Source organism: Nomascus leucogenys, chromosome 10, assembly GCF_006542625.1.
Source record: "Nomascus leucogenys isolate Asia chromosome 10, Asia_NLE_v1, whole genome shotgun sequence".
In the NCBI taxonomy this organism is placed as follows: Eukaryota; Metazoa; Chordata; class Mammalia; order Primates; family Hylobatidae; genus Nomascus; species Nomascus leucogenys.
The window spans coordinates 57,030,465-57,053,486 of NC_044390.1; the positions used below are offsets into that span (position 1 = coordinate 57,030,465).

The 23,022-nt window shown below is 51.7% G+C and overlaps 1 protein-coding gene across 1 annotated transcript; it reads right to left on the reverse strand.

The window, feature by feature from the left end:
* Positions 1–392: 392 nt before the first annotated feature.
* On the reverse strand, positions 393–22,951 carry IL27RA (interleukin 27 receptor subunit alpha). The gene is made up of 14 exons (XM_003275614.4): positions 22,725–22,951; positions 22,190–22,307; positions 14,066–14,223; positions 13,821–13,978; positions 10,982–11,141; positions 10,804–10,877; positions 7,274–7,457; positions 6,993–7,181; positions 4,225–4,326; positions 3,994–4,152; positions 2,423–2,548; positions 1,603–1,696; positions 1,330–1,423; positions 393–1,207 (listed from the first exon to the last, which is right to left on the reverse strand). The coding sequence occupies exons 1-14, from the start codon at positions 22,822–22,824 to the stop codon at positions 1,013–1,015; spliced, it is 1,911 nt and encodes a 636-aa protein (XP_003275662.4). The 5' UTR covers positions 22,825–22,951; the 3' UTR covers positions 393–1,012.
* Between the last annotated feature and the right edge of the window lie 71 nt (positions 22,952–23,022).

Sequence of the window (23,022 nt, forward strand, 5' to 3'; positions counted from 1 at the left end):
GAAATTTGAGGCTTAACCCTGCTACAGTCAAAGATTATCAATCAGTGAGAGTATAGATTGAGCTGCTATAACAAAAAGACCTCAAAGCTACAGTAGCTATAAAAATATAAAAGTTTATTTTTCTCAGTGGTTCTGATCCATGCGGTCATTCAGGGATTCAGGTTCCTTTTCATTTCTTGCTCCACCTTCCCCTTGGGTATGACCAAAGCTGGATCATAGGCCTGTGTTATGTTCCAGCTCATAGGCAAGGAAAGGGTGTGGGGGAGCTCCCACCCAGACCCCATGTTGGCACGTCACTTCTGACCACATTCTGTTGTCAAGAACTCAGTCCACGCTGCACCTGGCTGCAAGGGAGCTGAGATGGTGCCCAAATGCAGTGTTTTCTCTTCTTCTTTTTTTTTTTTTGCTTTTTATTAATTTATTTATTTTTGAGATAAGGTCTCATTCTGTCACCTAGCCTGGAGTGCAGTGGTGCAATCAGAGGTCCTTGCAGCTTCGAACTTCTGGGCTCAACCAATCCTCCCACCTTAGCCTCCCAAGTGGCTGGGACTACAGGTGTGTGCCATCATGCCCAGCTAATTGTTTTTAATGTTTTATTTTTGTAGTGAGGGGTCTTGCTGTATTGCCCAGGCTGGTCTCAAACTCCTAGCTTTAAGTGATCCTTCCACCTTGGCCTGCCAAAGTGCTGGGATTACAGGTGTGAGCCACTGTGCTGGGGTCTAAATGCAGTTCTGTTACAGCGGAACAGATTTTGGCAGGCAGCTGCCACTCTCAATTTCATGTATTTTCCTTTGCTCCATCTTCCATCTATATCTTCCCCATGGGGGCCAAGCCCTTCTCTATAGGGGTCCTTCAATCCCGGCTCTGCCTGGCTGGGTGTCCTCAGGCAAGTGACTCAGCCTCTCTGAGTCCTCAGTGTCTTCATCCATCAAGAGGGCTAATCCAGGACTGGGGTGCAACCTGCATGAGCATCCCTCTGGCCTGGCTGGCAGCCCCCAGCCAGACGTGTGGTTCAGGCCAGAACCTGTGGCCTGGCGGGCCCCAGAAGGCCCAGCTCCTCAGGTGTGGGCAGGAAGTGCTTCTCATACCCAGAGTCGAGGGGGGCAGTGGCCTGTGGGGGCTGCGAGGACTCCATAACCGGCGGGGGCTCCATCTCCTCCACTTCCAGGATGGGCAAGTCCCCAAGGGGCTGGGCCTCAGGCACTTGCTGGGAAGAGATGAGCCTGTAATCCTGCCCTGGCCTCCCCCACCCACACCTCACCCCCTCCCCACTGCCCCAGGACTCCCCAGTCCCCCAGAGGGCTCCGACTAGCGGGCCCTTTGACTCACCTCCATGTGGGGCTGGCCTGAACTGCTGTTGGCAGGATCAGGAACTTTCTCCCAGACCCAGCGGGGCAGCACTTTGTGCCTTAGGTGGTAGCACCTGGCAAGACAGGAAGAGTCAGGGCAGCGGATCCAGATGGCCAGATGCCCCAGCCCAGGGTGCAGGGTTCATGAACGCGACTGCACCCTGAGGCCTCCCTTCAAGCCCCCTGGAACCTCAGCGAAATGCCCAGCTGCCTTCCCCATGTGGGTAGAGATGCATGTATCCGACAGCCTCACCTTCCAGAGGTGGCCAGGCTCAGGCCACACCCCATCAGGAACAAGCCCCACAAGAATAGGACGCCCGGCAGAACCTTCCACCTCAGGGTGTTATCTGATAGGGTAGGGATGAGATCATTCTTAATTTTTTATTTTATTTTATTTTTTATTTTTATTTTTGAGACGGAGTCTTGCCCTGTTGCCCAGGCTGGAGTGCAGTGGTGCGACCTCAGCTCACTGCAACCTCCGCCTCCTGGGTTCAAACAATTCTCCTCTCTCAGCCTCCCAAGTAGCTGGGATTACAGCTGCACGCCACCACGCCCAACTAATTTTTGTATTTTTAGTAGAGACGGGGTTTCACCACATTGGCCAGGCTGGTCTTGAACTCCTGACCTCAACTGATCCACCCGCCTCGGCCTCCCAAAGTGCTGAGATTACAGGCGTGTGCCACTGCGCCTGGCAATTCTTAATTTTTTAAAGACAGGGTCTTGCTTTGTTGTCCAGGCTGGAGTGCAGTGGTGTAATCGGTGTACTGCAGCCTCCAACTCCTGGGCTGAAGAGATCCTCGAAACTCAGCCTCTCCAGGAGCTGGGACCACAGGCACATGCTACCACATCCAGCTAATTGTTTTATTTTTTGTAGAGATGGGGGTCTCACTGTGTTGCCCAGGCTGGTCTCAAACTCCTGGGCTCAAGTGATCTATCTGCCTCAGCCTCTCAGAGTGTTAGTATTACAGGGGTGAGCCACTGCAGCCAGCTTCCAAGTAATGACTCCAGATGCTACCTCTCCCCACAGTGGAGCACATCCCCTCCCTGTGGCAATCCCATCCCAACCCCCCTACCTGGGAGATGAAGCTGGAGGATGGGACCAGGAGGGCCCTGTCCAGCGATGGTAGATGCTGTCACCCACAGCTCACAGGGACCCCAAGGAAGGTCAGGCAGGGTGACACTCTGTGTGTTGCCACTCACTGGAGAACACAACCAAAGAAGTTGGGGAGGTGGTCAAGCCTACCACAGGGCCTTTGCATGTGCTCTTCCTGCTGTCTGCAACACTCTCTCCCAGGTGTCCACATGGCTCCCTCCTCATCTCTTTTAGGTCTTTGCTCAAAGGTCACCTCTTCCATGAGGCTTTCCTTGACGCCGCTCTATTTGAAATTGCACCCCCTTCACCACCCACCGTCCTTGTTTGATTTTTTTTTTTTTTTTTTTTTTTTTGAGATGGAGTCTTGCTCTGTAACACTCTGTTGCCCAGGATGGAGTATAGTCGTGTGATCTCAGCTCACTGCAACCTCCTCCTCCTGGGTTCAAGCAATTCTGCTGTCTCAGCCTCCTGAGTAGCTGGGACTACAGGTGCCCACCACCACATCTGGTTAATTTTTATATTTTTAGTAGAGACTGGGTTTCACCATACTGGTCAGGCTGGTCTCAAACTCCTGACCTCAGGTGATCTGCCCACCTCAGCCTCCAAAGTGCTGGGATTATAGGTGTGAGCCACCTTGCCCAGCCCCTTGCTTCATTCTCTACTCAGCGCTTATCACCATCTCATACACTGCTTAGATATTATTTAGTTTGTCTTTGCATGATCTCGGCTCACTGCAACCTCCACCTCCCGGGTTCAAGCAATTCTAGTGCCTCAGCCTCCTGAGTAGCTGAACTACATGCTGTGCCACCAGGCCTGGATAATTTTTGTATTTTTAGTAGAGATGAGCTTTCACCATGTTGGCCAGGTTGGTCTCGAACTCCTGACCTCAAGTGATCTGCCTGCCTTGGCCTCCCAAAGTGCTGGGATTACAGGTGTGACCCACCATGCCGGGCCTTCTATATATATTTTTAAAATTATATATAGACCGGGTGCAGTGGCTCATGATTACAATCCCCGCACTTTGGGAGACCGAGGTGGGTGGATCACGAGGTCAGGAGTTCGAGACCAGCCTGACCAACATAGTGAAACCCCGTCTCTACTAAAAATACAAAACTTAGCCAGGCACGGTGGCACGTGCCTGTAATCCCAGCTACTCAGGAGGCTGAGGCAGGAGAATTGCTTGAACCCAGGAGGCGGAGGTTGCAGTGAGCCGAGATCATGCCATTGCATTCCAGCCTGGGTGACAATGCGAGACTCCGTCTCAAAAAAAAAAACAGAAAAAAAAGAACCATACCATGGAATATTGACATCCTTTTATCTTTTTCACTAATAAAATATGACAAGCATCTTTCAATGTCGATAAATATAGATTGACATCCTCATTTTTAATGGCCAAATGAAAGCTCATTACACTGATAGCCAAGAGGGAATTGAGGACACCATGTATGGTCCCTGGGCCAAAGAGGCCCACGTGGGGACAAGGGGTGGGGTTGACTGATGGGTGGGTCTTGTGGGGGCTGGGATGACAGGTCGGCAGGCAGGGAAGCTCACCATTCATGCAGACGGAGGGACTGGTTCCACTCTGTGCACACAAGGTGTAGTGGGTGAGGTGGCCTCGAAGCTGGTGCCTTGGGACCTCTCCCCACGCTATGACGGGGGTCCCTGGAGGGGCATCTTGGAGTCGCCAAAGCGTTGGCCCCACTAGGGGTGCTGGGGAGGAAGGCAGTAGGTCAAGGTCGGCCTGGGTTACAGGAGCCCCCCATCCTCCAGCCCCACTCTTACCTAGTTCCTCCCTGAACCCCCAGATGGAGGGTGCAGAGGCCAAGCCTGAAGCAGAGACTGCGGTCACAGTGATTCGATAGGGGACCCCGACAGTGAAATTCCCTGAGTGACAAAGGAATAAAGACTAGTTAGAGTTGGCTCTCCTTCCCATGCTCATTTCCTACTTGCTAGGTGTCTTCACTGGGGTCCCCAGAAGGACACCCTGAGATAAGGATCTGAGTGTATGTCATTTATCTAGGAGGTAATCCCAGAAAACCCCAATAGGGCAGTAGGGGAGTGAAATGGGGAAGGAACAAGTTCTCACTGTGGACAACTGAGACGCAGTCCCATGGGGGACCTCTTGGGGGCAGCAGAGAGCAGGCATCGCAGAGTCAGCCCAGCTCAGGAGTAGGGAGCTGGGGTATTTATCCACCAAGCTTCATTAGTCATGCTGAGGGCTGTTCCTGAGGGCTCTTAACTTCTCAATATTTCCATCTTGCTTCTCCAGCAGGCAAAATGCCTCAGTGACCAGAAAAAGCCCTTAGGCCAGGAAACATAAGTGTGGGCAGCTGGGAGAGAGGCCTAAAGACTCTGAGGTGGTCAAACAGATATGAGCAGGCAACTGACAGCACCTACCATGGTAGCTGAGGCTGCTGCAGTCCCTCCTCTAAACCCTATCACATCCACATAGCCTTCCCCAACTGGGAATTTTCCATGATTGGGCCTTCGCTTCTTTGGTTCATATATCCTTGTGGGTCTTGGGACTGTGTCCTAAATTTCTCACCCAACATCTTCGCAGCTCTTCCAAGTCCATTAATTAATTAATTTATTTATTTATAAAGATTTCTTACCAGGTACAGTTGCTCATGGCACTTTGGGAGGCCAAGGCAGGTGGATTGCCTGAGCTCAGGAGTTCAAGAACAGCCTGGGCAACATGGAGAAACCCCACCTCTACAAAAAATACAAAAACTAGCTGGGCTTGGTGGTACATGCCTGTAATCCCAGCTCCTCAGGGCGCTGAGGTGGGAGGATTGCTTGAGCCATGGAGGTCGATGCTGCAGTGAGCTGAGATCATGCTACTGCACTCCAGCCTGGCTGACAGAGTGAGACTCAGCTCTTAAAAGAAAAAAAAGGCCAGGCGCGGTGGCTCACGCTTGTAATCTCAGCACTTTGGGCGGCCGAGGCTGGCGGATCATTAGGTCAGGAGATCGAGACCACGGTGAAACCCCCATCTCTACTAAAAATACAAAAAAATTAGCCGGGCGTGGTGGCAGGCGCCTATAGTCCCAGCTACTCGGAGAGGCTGAGGCAGGAGAATGGCGTGAACCCGGGAGGCGGAGCTTGCAGTGAGCCGAGATTGCACCACTGCACTCCAGCCTGGGCGACAGAGCGAGACTCTGTCTCAAAAAAAAAAAAAAAAAAAAAAAGCCAGGTGCGGTGGCTCACGCCTGAAATCCCAGCACTTTGGGAGGCTGAGTAGGGCAGATCACGAGGTCAAGAGATTGAGACCATCCTGGCTAATATGGTGAAACTCTGTTTCTACTAAAAATACAAAAAAAAAAAAAAATTAGCTGGGTGTGGTGGCAGACGCCTGTAGTCCCAGCTGCTCAGGAGGCTGAGGCAGGAGAATGGCGTGAACCTGGGAGGCAGAGCTTGCAGTGAGCCGAGATTGTGCCACTGCCTCCAGCCTGGGTGACAGAGCGAGACTCCGTCTCAAAAAAAAAAAAAAAGGGCCAAGCGTGGTGGCTCACCCCTGTCATCCCATCATTTTGGGAGGCCAATGCGGGTGGATCTCTTGAGGTCAGGAGTTTGATACCAGCCTAGCCAACATGGTGAAACCCCATCTCTACTAAAAATAAAAGAATTAGCTGGGCATGGCGGTGGGCGCCTGTGATCCCAGTTACTCCCCAGAGGCTGAGGCACGAGAATTGCTTGAACCCGGGAGGTGAAGGCTGCAGTGAGCTGAGATTGCGCCACTGCACTCCAGCCTGGGTGACAGAGCCAGCCTCCATCTTAAAAAAAAAAAAGAAAAGAAAAGTTAGGCTGGGCACAGTGGCTCATGCCTGTAATCCCAGCACTTTGGGAGGCCAAGGCAGGCAGATCACTTGAGGTCAGGAGTTGGAGACCAGCCAAACCAACATGGTGAAATCCCGTCTCTACTTAAAAAAAAAAAAAAAAAAAAAAAATTAACCGGGTGTGGTGGCACACTCCTGTAGTCCCAGCTACTCAGGAAGCTGAGTCACGAGGATCACTTGAACCCAGGAGATGGAGGTTGCAGTGAGCTGAGATGGCACCATTGCACTCTAGCCTGGGCCACAGAGTGGGATCTTGCCTCCAAAAAGCAAAAAAAAAAAAAAAAAAAAAGTCTTGTGTGAATTCACGCTACTTTTTTATTTATTTATTTTTTGAGACTGAGTCTCACTCTGTCACCCAGGCTAGAGTGCAGTGGCACAATCTCGGCTCACTGCAACCTCCACCTCCCAGGTTCAAGCGATTCCCCTGCCTCAGCCTCCCGAGTAGCTGGGACTACAGGTATGTGCCACCATGCCCCACTAATTTTTGTATTTTTAGTAGAGACGGGGTTTCACTATGTTGGTCAGGCTGGTGTCGAACTCCTGACCTCAGGTGATCCGCCCCTTTCGGCCTCCCAGAGTGCTGAGATTATAGGCGTGAGCCACCAAGCCCGGCCATCACGCTACTTTAATCATAGCGCTCCCTCTTACAAGTCCACCCACCCATCAATGTGCTTTAACAGCTGGGATGGAAACCTAGGTGTCCCAGGGCCTCACCTGGTAACAGAGCACTGAGGTTCCCAGGGGGAAGCCGGACCCAGTTGAGTTTCTCCAGGGGGTCCCCATCTCTAGCCCAATCCACTACATGCTCCCGTGGCTCCCCAGGCCCCGGTCGCCAGGTCACCAGTAGCTCCGTGCTCCCAGCGATGCTGCTAACCGCCACGCTACGGGGGGCAGAGGCTGAATCTGGAGGGTGGAGAGAAGTCTCAGCTGCCCACTCAGGAATTCACCTCCCACCCCTCCAGGGCGCCAAGCTGAGGAAGGTCACAGTCTCTTACCCAAACAGACCAAAGAGAGGTTGGTGAGAGGCTCCCAGCTTGTGGCGTTGACAGCGGACACCCTGGCCCACTCCGCCCCACTGGGAATTAGGGAGCAGCAGCAGGTAATTCCTTCGGGATTCAGCTCACGCCCTCCAACCCAGAACCAGACTTTGTAGCTCACCTGCACACAGGGCCCTGGGGCCTGAGGGATGAAGGGAAAAAGGATTAATGTCTCCCGTTAATCAGGCACATATATGTGTCTCCCTGAGGTCACCTGATAAACCACCAGTCAGTGAAGCATTTTTTGTTTGTTTGTTTGTTTGTTTTTTGACACTGAGTCTCGTTCTGTTACCCAGACTGGAGTGAAGTGGCGCGATCTCGGCTCACTGCAACCTCCACCTCCCGGGTTCAAGTGATGTTCCTGCCTCAGCCTCCTGAGTAGCTGGGATTACAGGCGCCTGCCTTCACGCCTGTCTAATTTTTGTATTTTTAGTAGAGACAGGGTTTCACCATGTTGGCCAGGCTGGTCTCAAACTCCTGACCTCAAGTGATCTGCCTGCCTCGGCCTCCCAAAGTGCTGGGATTACAGGCGTGAGTCAGCAAACCTGGCCAGGTGCAAAATTTAAAAGGGAGTGGGGGATACCAAAAACCCAGTAAGTGAGATAAATAATATTTTGATGCAGTATTATAATAAATCAAAATTAATGCCAAAAAACCCATGACAAAATATCAAGTTTTTTTTTTTCTTTTTTTGAGACAGAGTCTCGCTCTGTCACCCAGGCTGCAGTGCAGTGGCGCCATCTTGGCTCACTGCAAGCTCTGCCTCTGGGGTTCACACCATTTTCCTACCTCAGCCTCCCGAGTAGCTGGGACTACAGGCGCCTGCCACCACGCCCAGCTAAGTTTTTGTATTTTTAGTAGAGATGGGGGTTTCACCGTGTTAGCCAGGATGCTCTCGATCTCCTGACCTTGTGATCCGCCCGTCTTGGCCTCCCAAAGTGCTGGGATTACAGGCATGAGCCACCACGCCCGGCCATCTTTTTTTTTTTTTTCTTTTTGACCTAAGTTCTCACTATTGTACAGGCTGAAGTGCAGTGGTGCAATCATAGCTCACTGCAGCCTCAACATCCTAGGCTCAAGTGATCCTCCCACCTCAGCCTCCCCAGTAGCTGGGACTATAGATGCATGCCACCACACCCCACTAATTTTTTTTTTTTTTTTTTTGAGACAGAGTCTCACTCTGTCACCCAGGCTGGAGTTCAGTGGCACAATCTCGGCTCACTGCAACCTCCCCGGGTTCAGGCGATTCTCCTGCCTCAGCCTCCCAAGTAGCTGGGATTACAGGTGCCTGCCACCACGCCCAGCTAATTTTTGTACTAAAAAGTAGAGATGGGGTTTCACCATCTTGGCCAGGCTGGTCTTGAACTCTGACCTTATGATCCACCCACCTCGGCCTCCCAAAGTGTTGGGATTACAGGCGTGAGCCACTGTGCCCGGCCCCTGCTAATTTTTTATTCTTTGTATAGATGAGTATCTTGCTATGTTGCCCAGGCTGGTCTCGAACTCCTGGCCTCAAGTGGTCCTCCTGCCTCAGACTCCCAAAGTGCTGGGATCACAGGCATTAGCCACCACACTCGGCCCAAAATACCAACATTTTAAAGTAAAAACAGGATTTGATCCTGCACCTGTGTGACCCTACCCTGCTCACCTCCCTAACCCTGGTCTTGGTTCCAATCAAACTGTATTTCTGAAAACAGGCAGTTGGTCCTTGAACTCTAGTTTGCTGACTTAATTTTTTAAAATATCGGCCAGGCATCGTGGCTCACACCTGTAATCCCAGCACTTTGGGAGGCTGAGGCGGGCAGATCACCTGAGTTCAGGAGTTCGAGAACAGCCTGGCCAACATGGTGAAACCTCGTCTCTACTAAAAATACAAAAATTAGCCGGGTGTGGTGGCGGGCGCCTGTAATCCCAGCTACTCAGGAGGCTGAGGCAGGAGAATCGCTTAAACCCAGGAGGTGGAGGTTGCAGTGAGCCGAGACGTGCCATTGCACTCCAGCCTGGGCAACAAGAGCGACACTTCATCTCAAATACATAAATAAATAAAAGATATTGGATTGTGTGGTCTAAGAAGGTGGAAGACCACACCTGTCATCGTGTTCCTTTGCTTATTTACTGAGAGCAAGGGTCAAGCAATGCCGCCTGGCACATAGCAGGTGCTTCACAGATTTGCATCAGTGAGGATAAATGCACCTTCTCAGCCATTTTATAATACTTTTTTTTGTGTGTGTGTGTGAGACAGAGTCTTGCTCTTGTTGCCCAGGCTGAAGTGCAGTGGCTCGAGCTCAGCTCACTGCAACCTCCACCTCCCAGGTTCAAGCGATTCTCCCATCTCAGCCTCCTAAGTAGCTGGGATTACAGGTGCCTGCCACCATGCCCAGCTACTTTTTGTATTTTTAGTAGAGATGGGGTTTCACCATGTTGGCCAGGCTGGTCTTGAACTTCTGACCTCAAGTGATCTGCCCACCTGAGCCTCTCAAGGTGCTAGGATTATAGGCATGAGCCACCATGCCCGGCCTATTAATACCCTTTGGATACTAGCATTTAAACTCTTAGCACAGGCCAGGTGCGGTGGCTCATGCATGTAATTCCAGCTCTTTGGGAGGCCGAGGTGGGTGGATCACGAAGTCAGGAGTTCAAGGCCATCCTGGCCAAGATGGTGAAACCCCCATCTCTACTAAAAATACAAAAATTAGCTGGGCGTGGTGGTGGGCACCTGTAATCCCAGCTACTTGGGAGGCTGAGGCAGAGAATGGCTTGAACCTGGGAGGTGGAGGTTGCAGTGAGCTGAAATCATGCTGCTGCACTCCAGCTTGGGCAACAGAGCGAGACTCCATCTCAAAATAAATAAATGAATAAATAAACCCTTGGCACACTGTGTTATATTTTCTGGAGCTGAGCTCCAGTCTCACTGTCAGGTTTTTGCATCTGCTGCCCCCGCCTGGAATATCTGCACCCATCCTTATGGCTCAGACCTCTCCGAAGCAGCTGACATTGGTGGAGACTTGCTCCATGCCCCACCCTGTGCTGACCACTCTAGCAACCCATCCTTGAATCTTCGAAGCAACCTCTAGAGGGCAGCACGGTAAACTCTGCCTTGTTTATGTCATTGGTGTTTTTTGTTTGTTTTTTGTTTTGGAGATGGAGTTTCACTCTTGTTGCCCAGGCTGGAGTGCAGTGGCGTGATCTCGGCTCACTGCAACCTTCACCTCCCGGGTTCAAGCAATTCTTCTGCCTCAGCCTCCAGAGTAGTTGGGATTACAGGCGCCCACCACCACTCCCGGCGAAGTTTTGTATTTCTAGTAGAGATGGGGTTTCACCATGTTGGCCAGGCTGGTCTCCAACTCCTGACCTCAAGTGATCCAACCTCCTCGGCCTCCCACAGTGCTGGGATTACAAGCGTGAGCCACTGCATCCGGCCTTATGTCATTGTTATTTAGGGGTTTCCTGACACGTGCAGAGAAATGTAACTGGTCCCTGAAGCTCACCTTCCATAGAAGCAAGGGTTCGTCTCCTCCAGGCGTCCCACAGAGGTTCCCTGATACCCACACATCTTTTGGAGCTGGCAAGGATGAGGAAACGGGGGAACAAATGAGTGGGACATGATTGGACAGACTTCTGGGGGTGGGAGGGGCGTGGATTGAGGACAAGCCCAGATATCCTCACCAGAAGGTGGTGTCTGGAAGGACAAAATGGGGCTCCACTCGCCCCACAAATCCTCTTCTTTCTCCATTCGGCAGCGGCCATACACTTTGTAGCCAGTGGCTAGCTCCAAATCTTGGATCGCAACAGGGGCCAGGGGTATGGTCTTCAGCTCCGCTTCCAGCTGGGGAGAGACAGGTGAGCGTGACGTGCCCAGGGCCTGAGTCAAGGGTATTTGAACTTATATATATATATATTTTTGGCTTTGTTTTTCATTTTGAGACAGTCTCGTTGTGTGGCCCAGGCTAGAGTGCAGTGGTGCAACCTTGGCTCACTGCAACCTCTCCCTCCTGGGTTCAAGCAATTCTCCTGCCTCAGCCTCCTGAATAGCTGGGATTACAGGGGCCTGTCACCACACCTGGCTAATTTTTTTTTTTTTTTTGAGGCAGAGTCTTGCTCCGTCACCAGGCTGGAGTGCAGTGGCATGATCTCAGCTCACTTCAACCTCCACCTCTCAGGTTCAAGCGATTCCCCTGCCTCAGCCTCCCAAGTAGCTGGGATTACGGGCACGCGCCACCACACTCAGCTAATTTTTTGTATTTTAGTAGAGACAGAGTTTCACCATGTTGGCCAAGATGGTCTCGATCTCCTGACCTCGTGATCCGCCCGCCTCGGCCTCCCACAGGTTGCTGGGATTAGAGGTGTGAGCCACCGTGCCCAGCCAATTTTTGTATTTTTAGTAGAGACGGGGTTTCACCATCTTGGCCAGGCTGGTCTTGAACTCCTGACCTCAGGTGATCTGCCCACCTTGGCCTCCTAAAGTGCTGGGATTAGAGCCACCACGCCTAGCTGGTACTTGAACTTATCTATCAGCAGAGCGAGCAACCATTTGTATTTGCCCAGGACCAAGGGGGTTTCCAGAACATGGGCCTGTCAGAAAAATTGCCACAGTCCCGAGCAGACAGAGAAAAGACTGTCACTCTACGTGCCAGATATAGCAGGAAGTGGTAACTTCTATTATTATCTCGTTTTACAGACGAGGGAACTGAGGCCCAGAGAGGGAAAGTGACTAGCCCAAGGTCACAGAGCTGGTGTGCTGGAGCTGAGCACTGAGGTAGTCAGAGTCCAAAGTCTACATCTCAGCCGGGTGAGGTGGCTCACGCCTGTAATCCCAACACTTTGGGAGGTGGAGGCGGGTGGATCACCTGAGGTAAGGAGTTTGAGACCAGCCTGGCTAAATAGCGAAACCCCATCTCTATTAAAAAAATACAAAAACTTAGCTGGGCATGGTGGCACATGCCTGTAATCCCACCTACTTGGGGGGCTGAGGTGGGAGAATCGCTTGAACCTGGGAGGTGGAGGTTGCAGTGAGTCAAGATGGCGCCACTGCACTCCAGCCTGGGCAACAGAGTGAGACTCCATCTCAAAAAAAAAGGGGACTGGGTACAGTGGCTCACGCCTGTAATCGCAGCACTTTGGGAGGCCCAGGTGGGTGGATCACCTGAGGTCAGGAGTTTAAGACCAACCTGACCAACATGGAGAAACCCCATCTCTACTAAAAATACAAAATTAGCCAGGCATGATGGCACATGCCTTTAATCCCAGCTACTCGGGAGGCTGAGGCAGGAGAATCACTTGAACCCAGATGGCGGAGGTTACAGTGAGCCGAGATCACGCCATTGCACTCCAGCCTGCACAATAAGAGCAAAACTCTGTCTCAAAAAAAAAAAAAAAAAAATCTGCATCTCAGTGTTGCTCTGAATTGCATGAATAAGCACAATTCTCAACTCTTCTTTTTTTTTTTTTTTTTTTTTTGAGACGGAGTCTTGCTCTGTTGCCAGGCTGCTGGAGTGCAGTGGCACGATCTCGGCTCACTGCAACCTCCATCTCCTTGGTTCAAGTGATTCTCCTGCCTTAGCCTCTCAAGTAGCTGGGACTACAGGCACCACCACCACGCCCAGCTACTTTTTTGTATTTTTAGTAGAGATGGGGTTTCACCATGTTGGCCAGGCTGGTCCCGAACTCCTGACCTCAGGTGATCCACTCTCCTTGGCCTCCCACAGTGCTGGGATTACAGGTGTGAGCCACTGCACCTGGTCAGATTATTTTTTAACTTCTTAGAGACGAGTCTTGCTCTCCTGCCCAGGCTGGTCTCAAACTCTTGACCTCAAACAATCCTCCTGCCTCAGCCTCCTGAGTAGCTGGGACTCCAGGCACGAGCCACTATGCCCTGCTAATTGTTTCACTTTTTTTGTAGAGATGAGGTCTCCCTAAGTTGCCCAGGCTAGTCTTGAACTCCTGGCCTCAAGTGATCCTCCTGCCTCAGCCTCCCAAGGTGCTGGGATTTTAGGAATGAGCCACTATGACCGGGTGATAGATTATTTTGGCAGGAGAAAAAAAAATTTTTTTTTTGAGACTGAGTCTCACTCTGTTGCTCAGGCTGGAGCACAGTGGCCCAATCTTGGCTCACTGCAACCTCCGCCTCTCGGTTTCCAGTGATTCTCCTGCTTCAGCCTTCAGTAGCTGGGATTACAGGTGCCCACCGCCATGCCCAGCTAATTTTTGTATTTTTAGTGGAGATGGGATTTCGCCATGTTGGCCAGGCTGGTCTCGAACTCTTGACCTCAAGTGATCCGTCCCCCTCAGCCTCCCAAAGTGCTGGGATTACAGGCGTGAACCACTGCGCCCGGCCATGGGAGGAGAATTTTTAGCTGAACAAGAGGCACGTGCAGGCATTTTGTGTGGGATGCAGACAGGCTCAGGGGCAGGCACAGAATGAGTCCTGGGCTGGGTCTCAGATTAGGAGATGTTGCCACAGTCCCTGCCCGGAATAGGGTGGGGAGAAAAGGACCCCAGCACTCACCAGGGTCCAGGCCGCCTCCTGACATCTTCGGTAGTGGAACTGGCAGATCAGAACTTTATGAGACGGCCACGTAGGTGGGGCCCAATGGACAGTGGCCTCCAGGGGGTCATCCTCGGAAAAGTCCACGTCAGGGCCCAGCCGGGGGGCATTTGGCTTCACTGGGGAAGGGGAAACCAGGGTGTAGTGAGCCACGCCCTCCAAGAGCACCCACTCCGCATAGAGCGCCCACCCTCCTGCCACATTACTTTGGGTTTCTAGGTTCACAAAGACGGGGGGCCAGAGAGGCTGGCCAGCCTTAGTGCCCCAGACAAGGAGTTTGTCAGACACGGTGAGCTGTTCCCGAGGAATGGCCACCCAGCTCCGTCCGGCCGCCACTGCCACAGTCTGGGTTTTGTTGCAACGGCTGTGAGGAGAGAGGTGGGGATGAGATGTACACTCGGCTAGAGCCAGGGCCACTGATAACCACCCTTGTGCCAACAGAGTGGCTGCAGCCTGCTCTGCTTGGTTTCAAATCCCACCTCTGCTGCTTCAGAGCTGTGTGACCTTGAGTAAGTGACTTAACTTCTCTGTGCGTCAGTTTCCTCATCTACGAAGTGAGGGTAATAAAAGTAACTGCTCTTTTTCTTTTCTTTTTTTTTTTTTTAAGACAGTCACCTAGGTTGGAGTGTAATGTCATGATCTTGGCTTACTGCAACCTCTGCCTCCTGGATTCAATTGATCCTCCCACCTCATCCTCCCAAGTAGCTAGAATTATAGGCATGTGTCACCACACCTGGCTAATTCTTTTGTATTTTTAGTAGAGATGGGGTTTCACCATGTTGGCTAGGCTGGTCTCGAACTCCTGACCTCAAGTGATGCACACACCTCAGCCTCCCAAATTGCCAAGATTACAGGCATGAGCCACCATGCCTGGTCATAACTGCTCTTTTCTCTCTCTCTTTTTCTTTCTTTCCTTCCCTTCCTCTCCCTCACCCTTCTTTCCTCCCTCCCTCCCTTCCTTCCTTGCTTTCTCTCTTTCTTTCTTTTTTTCTTTTTTTATTTTTTGAGACGGATTTTTGCTCTTGTTGCCCAGGCTGGAATGCAATGGTGTGATCTTGGCTCACCGCAACCTCTGCTTCCCAGGTTCAAGCGATTCTCCTGTCTCAGCCTCCCTAGTGGCTGGAATTACAGGCATGCACCACCACTCCCGGCTGATTTTGTACTTTTAGTAGAGACAGGGTTTCTCCATGTTGGTCAGGCTGGTCTCGAACTCCCGACCTCAGGTGATCTGCCTGTCTCGGCCTCCCAAAGTGCTGGAATTACAGGTGTGAGCCACTGCATCCAGCCCTTTCCTCTCTTTTTTTTTTTTTAGACACACGATCTCACTCTGTCACTGGAGCAGTGAGATCATAGATCACTGCAACCTTGAACTCCTAGGCTCAAGCAATCCTCCTGCCTCAGCCTCCAGAGTAGCTGGGATAACAGGTGTGCATCACAACGCTCAGCTAATTTTTAAGTTTTTTGTAGAAATGGGGTCTTGCTATGTTGCCCAGGTTGGTCTCCTCTAACTCTTGGCTTCAAGCAATCACATGCTGAGACCCCCATCTCTACAAAAAATGTTTTAAAAATTAGCCAGGGGTAGTGGCGCACACTTGTGGTTTCAGCTACTTGAGAGGCTGGGGTGGGAGGATCGATTGAGCCCAGGAGGTTAAGTTGCAGTGAGTTGCAATCATGCCATTGCACTCCAGCCTGGGTGACAGGGTAAGACCCTGTCTCAAAAACAGCAACAAAAACACCATATATAGAAAGACAGAGACAGGCCAGGTGCGATGACTCACGCCTGTAATCCCAGCACTTTGGGAGGCCAAGGCAGGTGGATCACGAGGTCAAGAGATCGAGACCATCCTGGCCAACACGGTGAAACCCCGTCTCTACTAAAAATACAAAAATTAGGCCGGGCACGGTGGCTCACGCCTGTAATCCCAGCACTTTCGGAGGCCGAGGCGGGTGGATCACGAGGTCAGGAGATCGAGACCACAGTGAAACCCCGTCTCTACTAAAAATACAAAAAAATTAGCCGGGCGTGGTGGCGGGCGCCTGTAGTCCCAGCTACTCGGAGAGGCTGAGGCAGGAGAATGGCGTGAACCCGGGAGGCGGAGCTTGCAGTGAGCCGAGATTGCGCCACTGCACTCCAGCCTGGGCGACAGAGCGAGACTCCGTCTCAAAAAAAAAAAAAAAAAAAAATACAAAAATTAGCTGGGCGTGGTGGCACGTGCCTGTAATCCCAGCTACTCGGGAGGCTGAGGCAGGATAATCGCTTGAACCAGGGAGTCGGAGGTTGCAGTGAGCCGAGATCGCACCATTGCACTCCAGCCTGGCAATAGAGAGAGACTCCATCTCAAAAAAAAAAAAAAAAAAAGAGAGAGTGAGAGGGGTTCTCACTCTGTTGGCCAGACTGGTCTTGAACTCCTGGCCTCAAGCAATCCCCCCCACCATTCCCCTTGGCCTCCCAGTGTTGGGATTACAGGTGCAGGGACATCATGCCCAGCCTGAGGAGACGTTTGAATAAAGGCCTGAAGGAGATGAGTACAGAACCATGCAGTAGCTAGAAGAACAGCATTCCAGGAAGAGGAAACACAGGGTGCAAAGACCTGGAGGCCAAACTGTGCCTGGTGTGTTTGACAAATAGTAAGAAGGGGCCAGGCGTGGTGGCTCACACCTGTAATCCCAGCACTTTGGGAGGCTGAGGCAGGCGGATCACTAGAAGCCAGGAGTTGGAGACCAGCCTGGACAACATCACGAAACCCCATCTCTACTAAAAATACAAAAATTAGCCGAGCCGGGCGCGGCGGCTCACGCCTGTAATCCCAGCACTTTGGGAGGCCAAGGGGGGCGGATCACGAGGTCAGGAGATCGAGACCATCCTGGCTAACACAGTGAAACCCCGTCTCTACTAAAAATACAAAAAATTAGCCAGGTGAGGTGGCGGGCGCCTGTAGTCCCAGCTACTCAGGAGGCTGAGGCAGGAGAATGGCATGAACCCCAGGGGTGGAGCCTGCAGTGAGCCGAGATCGCGCCACTGCACTCCAGCCTGGGCAACAGCAAGACTCCATCTCAAAAAAAAAAAAAAAAAAGAAAAAAATCAGCCGTGTGTCCTGGCAGACGCCTGTAGTCCCAGCTACTTGGGAGGCAGGAGAATCGCTTGAACCTGTGAGATGGAGGTTGCAGTGAGCTGAGATTGCGCCACTGCTCTCCAGCCTGGGCAACAGAGTGAGACTCTGTCTCAAAAAAAAAAAAGTAAAAATAAATATATAAATAAGGAAATGAAATCAGTTTGTCCAACGGACGTGTCTTCCCAATGCAGCACTATTCAAAACAGCCAATATATGGAATGTGTCCATCACCAGATGTATGGATCAAGAATACGTGGGGCCGGGCACGGTGGCTCATGCCTGTAATCCCAGCACTTTGGGAGGCTGAGGCGGGCAGAGTTCGGGTCAGGAGTTTGAGAACAGCCTGACCAACATGGCGAAACCCCGCCTCTACTAAAAATACAAAAATTAGCCGGGTGTGATGGCGCATGCCTGTAATCCCAGCTACTCAGGAGGCTAAAGCAGGAGAATCGCTTGAACCGGGAGGCAGAGGTTGCAGTGAGCCGAGATCACGCCACTGCACTCCAGCCTGAGCGACAGAGCGAGATTTTGTCTCAAAAAAAAAAAATGTGGTATACGTACACGACGGAATAATATTCAGCCTTAAAAAAAGAAGAAAATACGCTGTGCCTGGTGGCTCACGCCTGTAATCCCAGCACTTTGGGAGGCCGGGGCAGGTGGATCATTTGAGATCAAGAGTTTGAAGGCCGGGCGCGGTGGCTCAAGCCTGTAATCCCAGCACTTTGGGAGGTCGAGACGGGCGGATCACGAGGTCAGGAGATCGAGACCATCCTGGCTAACACGGTGAAACCCCGTCTCTACTAAAAATACAAAAAAAATTAGCCGGGCGTGTTGGCGGGCGCCTGTAGTCCCAGCTACTCGGAGAGGCTGAGGCAGGAGAATGGCGTGAACCCGGGAGGCTAAGCTTGCAGTGAGCGGAGATCGCGCCACTGCACTCCAGCCTGGGGCACAGAGCAAGACTCCGTCTCAAAAAAAAAAAAAAAAAAAAGAAAAAAAGAAAAGAGTTTGAGATCAGCCTGGCCAACATGGTGAAACTCGGCTCAACTAAAAATACAAAAATTAGCCAGATGTGGAGATATGCACCTATAATCTCAGCTACTTAGGAGGCTGAGGCACGAGAATCGCTTGTACCGGGGAGGCAGAGGTTGCAGTGAGCTGAGATCGCGCCACTGCACTCCAGCCTGGGCAACAGAGCCAGATTCTGTCTCAAAAAAAAAAAAAAAAAAAAAAAAAGGAAATCCTGTCATTTGTAACAACGTGGATGGAAATGGAGAACATTATGTTACATGAAATAAGACACAGAAAGACAAACACCACATGTTTTCATTGATACGTGGAATCTAAAACATCTGAACTCCTCCTAGAGGCAGAGTAAACTGGTGACTACAGAGGCTAGGGGGAGAAGATGATGGTCAAAGAGTACAAAATCTCAGGCTGGGCATAGTAGCACCTGTAATTTCATCATTTTGGGAGGGCAAGGTGGGAGAATCGCTTGAGCTCAGGAGTTCGAGACTAGCCTAGACAACAGAGCAAGACTCTGTCTCTACCAAAAAAATTATTTATTTATTTACTTTTAAAATTATTCTTACTTTTTTCCCTCCTCTTCCTCTTCTTCTTATTCTTTCTTTCTTTTTTTTTTTTTTTAGTAGAGATGGGTTTCACTATGTTGCCCAGGCTGGTCTCCAACTCCTGGGCTCAAGCCATCCTCCCGCCTTGGCCTCCAAAGTGCTGGGATTACAGATGTGAGCTACCACTACAAAAAATTTTTAAAAATTAGCTATGGTGACACACTCCTGTAGTTCCAACTACTGGGAAGGCCGAGGAGGGAAAATGGCTCAAGCCCAGGAGTTTGAGGTTGCAGTGAGCTATGATCGCATCACTGCACTCTAGCCTGGGTGACAGAGCAAGACCTCTTCTCAAAATAAATAAAATCAATACATAAATCAATGAAACTAAAATAAAAATAGAAAAGAGGCATCTTCTCTGACTCCCCCAGCCCGCACCAATTAAAACTAGCCCCCCCCCCCGCCCCCAGGCACAGTGGCTCACGCCTGTAATCCCAGCACTTTGGGAGGCCCAGGCGGGCTGATCACCTGAGGTCAGGAGTTCAAGACCAGCCTGACCAACATGGAGAAACCCTGTCTCTACTAAAAATACAAAATTAGCCACGCGTGGTGGCGCATGCCTGTAATCCCAGCTACTCAGGAGGCTGAGGCAGGAGAATTGCTGGAACCCGGGAGGCGGAGGTTGCAGTGAGCCAAGATCGCGCCATTGCACTCCAGCCTGGGCAACAAGAGCGAAACTCCATCTCAAAAAAAATAAACTAGGCCCCCTTCTGGAGGTGAATGGTAACCAGGATAGCACCATGGGAATGTACTTAATGCCACTGAACTGGACACTTAAAAATGGTTAAGATCATAGATTTTGGCCAGGCACAGTGACTCACGCCTGTAATCCCAGCACTTTGGGAGGATGAGGGAGGTGGATCTCTTGAGGCCAGGAGTTCGAGACCAGCCTGGGCAACATGGTAAAACCCCGTGTCTACTAAAAAATATATTTAAAAAATTAGCTGGGCGTGGTGGTGCATGCCTATAGTCCCAGGTTCTTGGGAGGCTGAGGTGGGAGGATCACCTGAGCCTGAGACATTGCTGCAATGAGCTGACTGCCCCACTGCACTCCAGCCTGGGCGACAGGAGTAAGACCCTGTTCCCAAAACAAATTTTTAAAAGTATCATTAAGTTTTACGTTGTATGAATTTTTTTTTTTTGAGACGGAGTCTCGCTCTGTTGCCCAGGCTGGAGTGCAGTGGCGCGATCTTGGCTTACTGCAAGCTCCGCCTCCCGGGTTCACGCCATTCTCCTGCCTCAGCCTCCCGAGTAGCTGGGACTACAGGTGCCTGCCACCACGCCCGGCTAATTTTTTTGTATTTTTAGTAGAGACGGGGTTTCACCGTATTAGCCAGGATGGTCTCGATCTCCTGACCTCGTGATCCGCCCGCCTCGGGCTCCCAAAGTGCTGGGATTACAGGCTTGAGCCACCGCGCCCGGCCTTTTTTTTTTTTTTTTTAGACAGAGTCTTGCTCTGTCACCCAGGCTGTAGTACAGTGGCGCGATCTTGGCTAACTCCAACCTCTGCCTCCCAAGTTCCAGCGATTCTCCTGCCTCAGACTCCCGAATAGCTGGGGCTACAGGCATGTGCCACCACGCCTGGCTAATTTTTGTATTTTTAGTAGAGATGGAGTTTCACCATGTTGGCCAGGCTGGTCTCCAACTCCTGACCTCAGGTCATCTGCCCGTCTTGGCCTCCCACAGTGCTGAGATTACAGGCGTGAGCCACCGTGCAGGGCCTGTTGTATTTTAACCATTAATATTAAAAAGAAAAAAAATATCCAGGACCTCTGTCTCCCATTCTTATCTTTCACTGACCCTTTTCCTCTTCCCTCACTTAGACCAATTTGAAATTATGAGTTTCCAGGTATGATTCATCATGAAGAAACACAGGTCTCTTCCTTGGACTGTGGGCAGGGCTTTCGGTCTACCTCTTTCACTGCAGCATCCCCAGCACCACACTGAATAATCTTTTAACATGCTCAGAGAGGTTAAGTGACTTGCCTAATGTCACACAGCAATAAAAAACAGTTTCACATTATGAAGCAACTTTCTCCTTGCCAAGCACCTAACTCTGAATTCTCAGACTTAACCTTCGGAGGCAGGTTCTGTTATTTTCCTTTTTTATTTTTTATTTTTATTTTTATGTTTCTGAGATGGAGTCTTGCTCTGTCGGCCAGGCTGGAGTGCAGTGGCACAATCTCAGCTCACTGCAACCTCCGCTTCCTGGGTTCAAGCAATTCTCCTGCCTCAGCCTCCTGAGTAACTGAGACTACAGGTATGCATCACCACATCGGCTAATTTTTGTATTTTTAGTAGAGACAGGGTTTCACCATGTTGGTCAGGCTGGTCTGGAACTCCTGACCTCGTGATCTTCCCGCCTCGGCCTCCCAAAGTGCTGAGATTACAGGCGTGAGCCATCGCGCCAGCTATTTTTTATTTTTTTTAATTTTTTGAGACAGAGTCTCACTCTGTCACCCAGGCTGGAGTGCAGTGGCACGATCTTAGCTCACTGCAACATCTGCCTCCTGGGTTCAAGTGATCCTCCCACCTCAGCCTCCCGAGTAGCTGGAATTACTAAGCTGGTCTTGAACTCCTGACCTGAAGTAATCTGCCCACCTCGGCCTCTCAAAGTGCTGGGATTATAGGTGTGAACCACTGTGCCTGGCCTATTTCCCTTTACTTATATTATATTTTATTTTTTTAAGAGACGGGCTCTCGGCCAGGTGCAGTGGCTCACACCTGTAATCCCAGAACTTTGGGAGGCTGAGGCGGGTGGATCACCTGAGGTCAGAAGTTCAAGACCAGCCTGGCCAACATGGTGAAACCTCCCCCCTCTACTAAAAATACAAAAATTAGCCAGGCATGGTGGCACATGCCTGTAATCCCAGCTACTCGAGAGGCTGAGGCAGGAGAATCGTTTGAACCCAGGAGGTGGAGGTTGCAGTGAGCCGAGACCACACCATTGCACTCTAGCCTGGGCAACAAGAGTGAAAATTCCATCTCAAAAAAAAAAAAAAAAAGAAAAGAAAAGTGATGGGTTCTCTAAAACTCTGAACTCCTCCTGGGCTCAAACAATCCTCCCTCCTCAGCCTCCCAAAATGCTGGGATGACAGGTGCAAGCCACCTCGCCTGGCCCTATGATTGCTATTTAATAGAGCAATGAAAAGGAGACTCAAAGAGGGAAAGTGACTTGCCCAGGGTGACACAGCAAAGAAACGAGGTAAGATAGAATTGAAGGGCTTTGGAGCGGAGGAGTATTGGGAGAGGGGGGCAGACTCCTGGGACTTTCTTTTCTTTTTTTTTTGAGACAGAGTCTCACTCTGTTCCCCAGGCTGCAGTGCAGTGGCGAGATCTGGGCTTACTGCAACCTCCGCCTCCCGGGTTCAAGCGATTCTCCTGCCTCAGCCTCCTGAGTATCAGGGACTACAGGCGCGCGCCACCACCCCCGGGTAATTTTTTTTTTTTTTTTTTTTTTTTAATTTTTAGTATAGACAGGGTTTCACCATGGTGGCCAGGCTTGACTCCTGGAACCTTTCAACCAAAGCAGCCTGGGGCCTGAGCGGCCACCTCCAAAGCCTGTTTCCCCACGTCACCTCCCTGTACTCACTACTTTTGGCTCTGGAGGTGTAACTCGGAGGGGGCTCCCAGGTCCCCAAGAGGCTCCCACGAGCAGTTCAAGTCGCCCAAGGGTCCAACTCCGTAGCACTGCAGTGGCCCGGCGCTGCCTGGAGAGGGAGTCAGAGGGTCTCAGGAAAGGGGGTCAAATCCCCCCTTCCGCCTGCACACCCCAGAACTTGGACTTCTGACAATTGCAAGGTGGAGGGGGGTGCTTAGGGAAATGAGCAGCAGGAAGGGAGGCGCTAGGCACCCCTCCCCAGGTTCCGTGCAAACCCCCCCTTCCCCTGTGCTCGCCACATCCTGTTAACCACCCAGAGAGCTTCCCCCACCCCGCCCCGGGGCTCCGGTTCGACCTCGCTGCCGCTCATTCCCCAGTGTCGCCGGGTCCCTGCCCCGGGAGGAGCCGAGTGGCGCCTGCACCTCTGCCGTTCGCTCTGCAAACGCGTGGCTTATCCTGGAGCGTCGGCGCCTTCGAGGGGGGCGCAGCGGCAGCGCCCGGGACACGAGCTCCCTCCAGCACTCACCCTGGGGACGCGTCCGCTGGAAAAGCACCCACAACAGAGGCAACAGCGCCAGCTTGGGCAGCGGCCACGGCCAGAAAGGGGCGCCCCTGCCTCCCCGCATGGCGCCCCTCGCGAGCCCCAAGTCCGGCCCAGCCCTGCCGGGCCCGCGCGGCCGCGCTGCTCCGCTCCCAGCTCTGGGTACAGCGCCCGAGGCGGCAACGGGAAGCCAAGCCACCCCTGCAGGCCGCCTCCGCACCTTTCGCTCCGGGTCCCCGCCCCTTCCCCGCGACGGAAAGTCCCCGGCTAGGGCTGCTGAGGG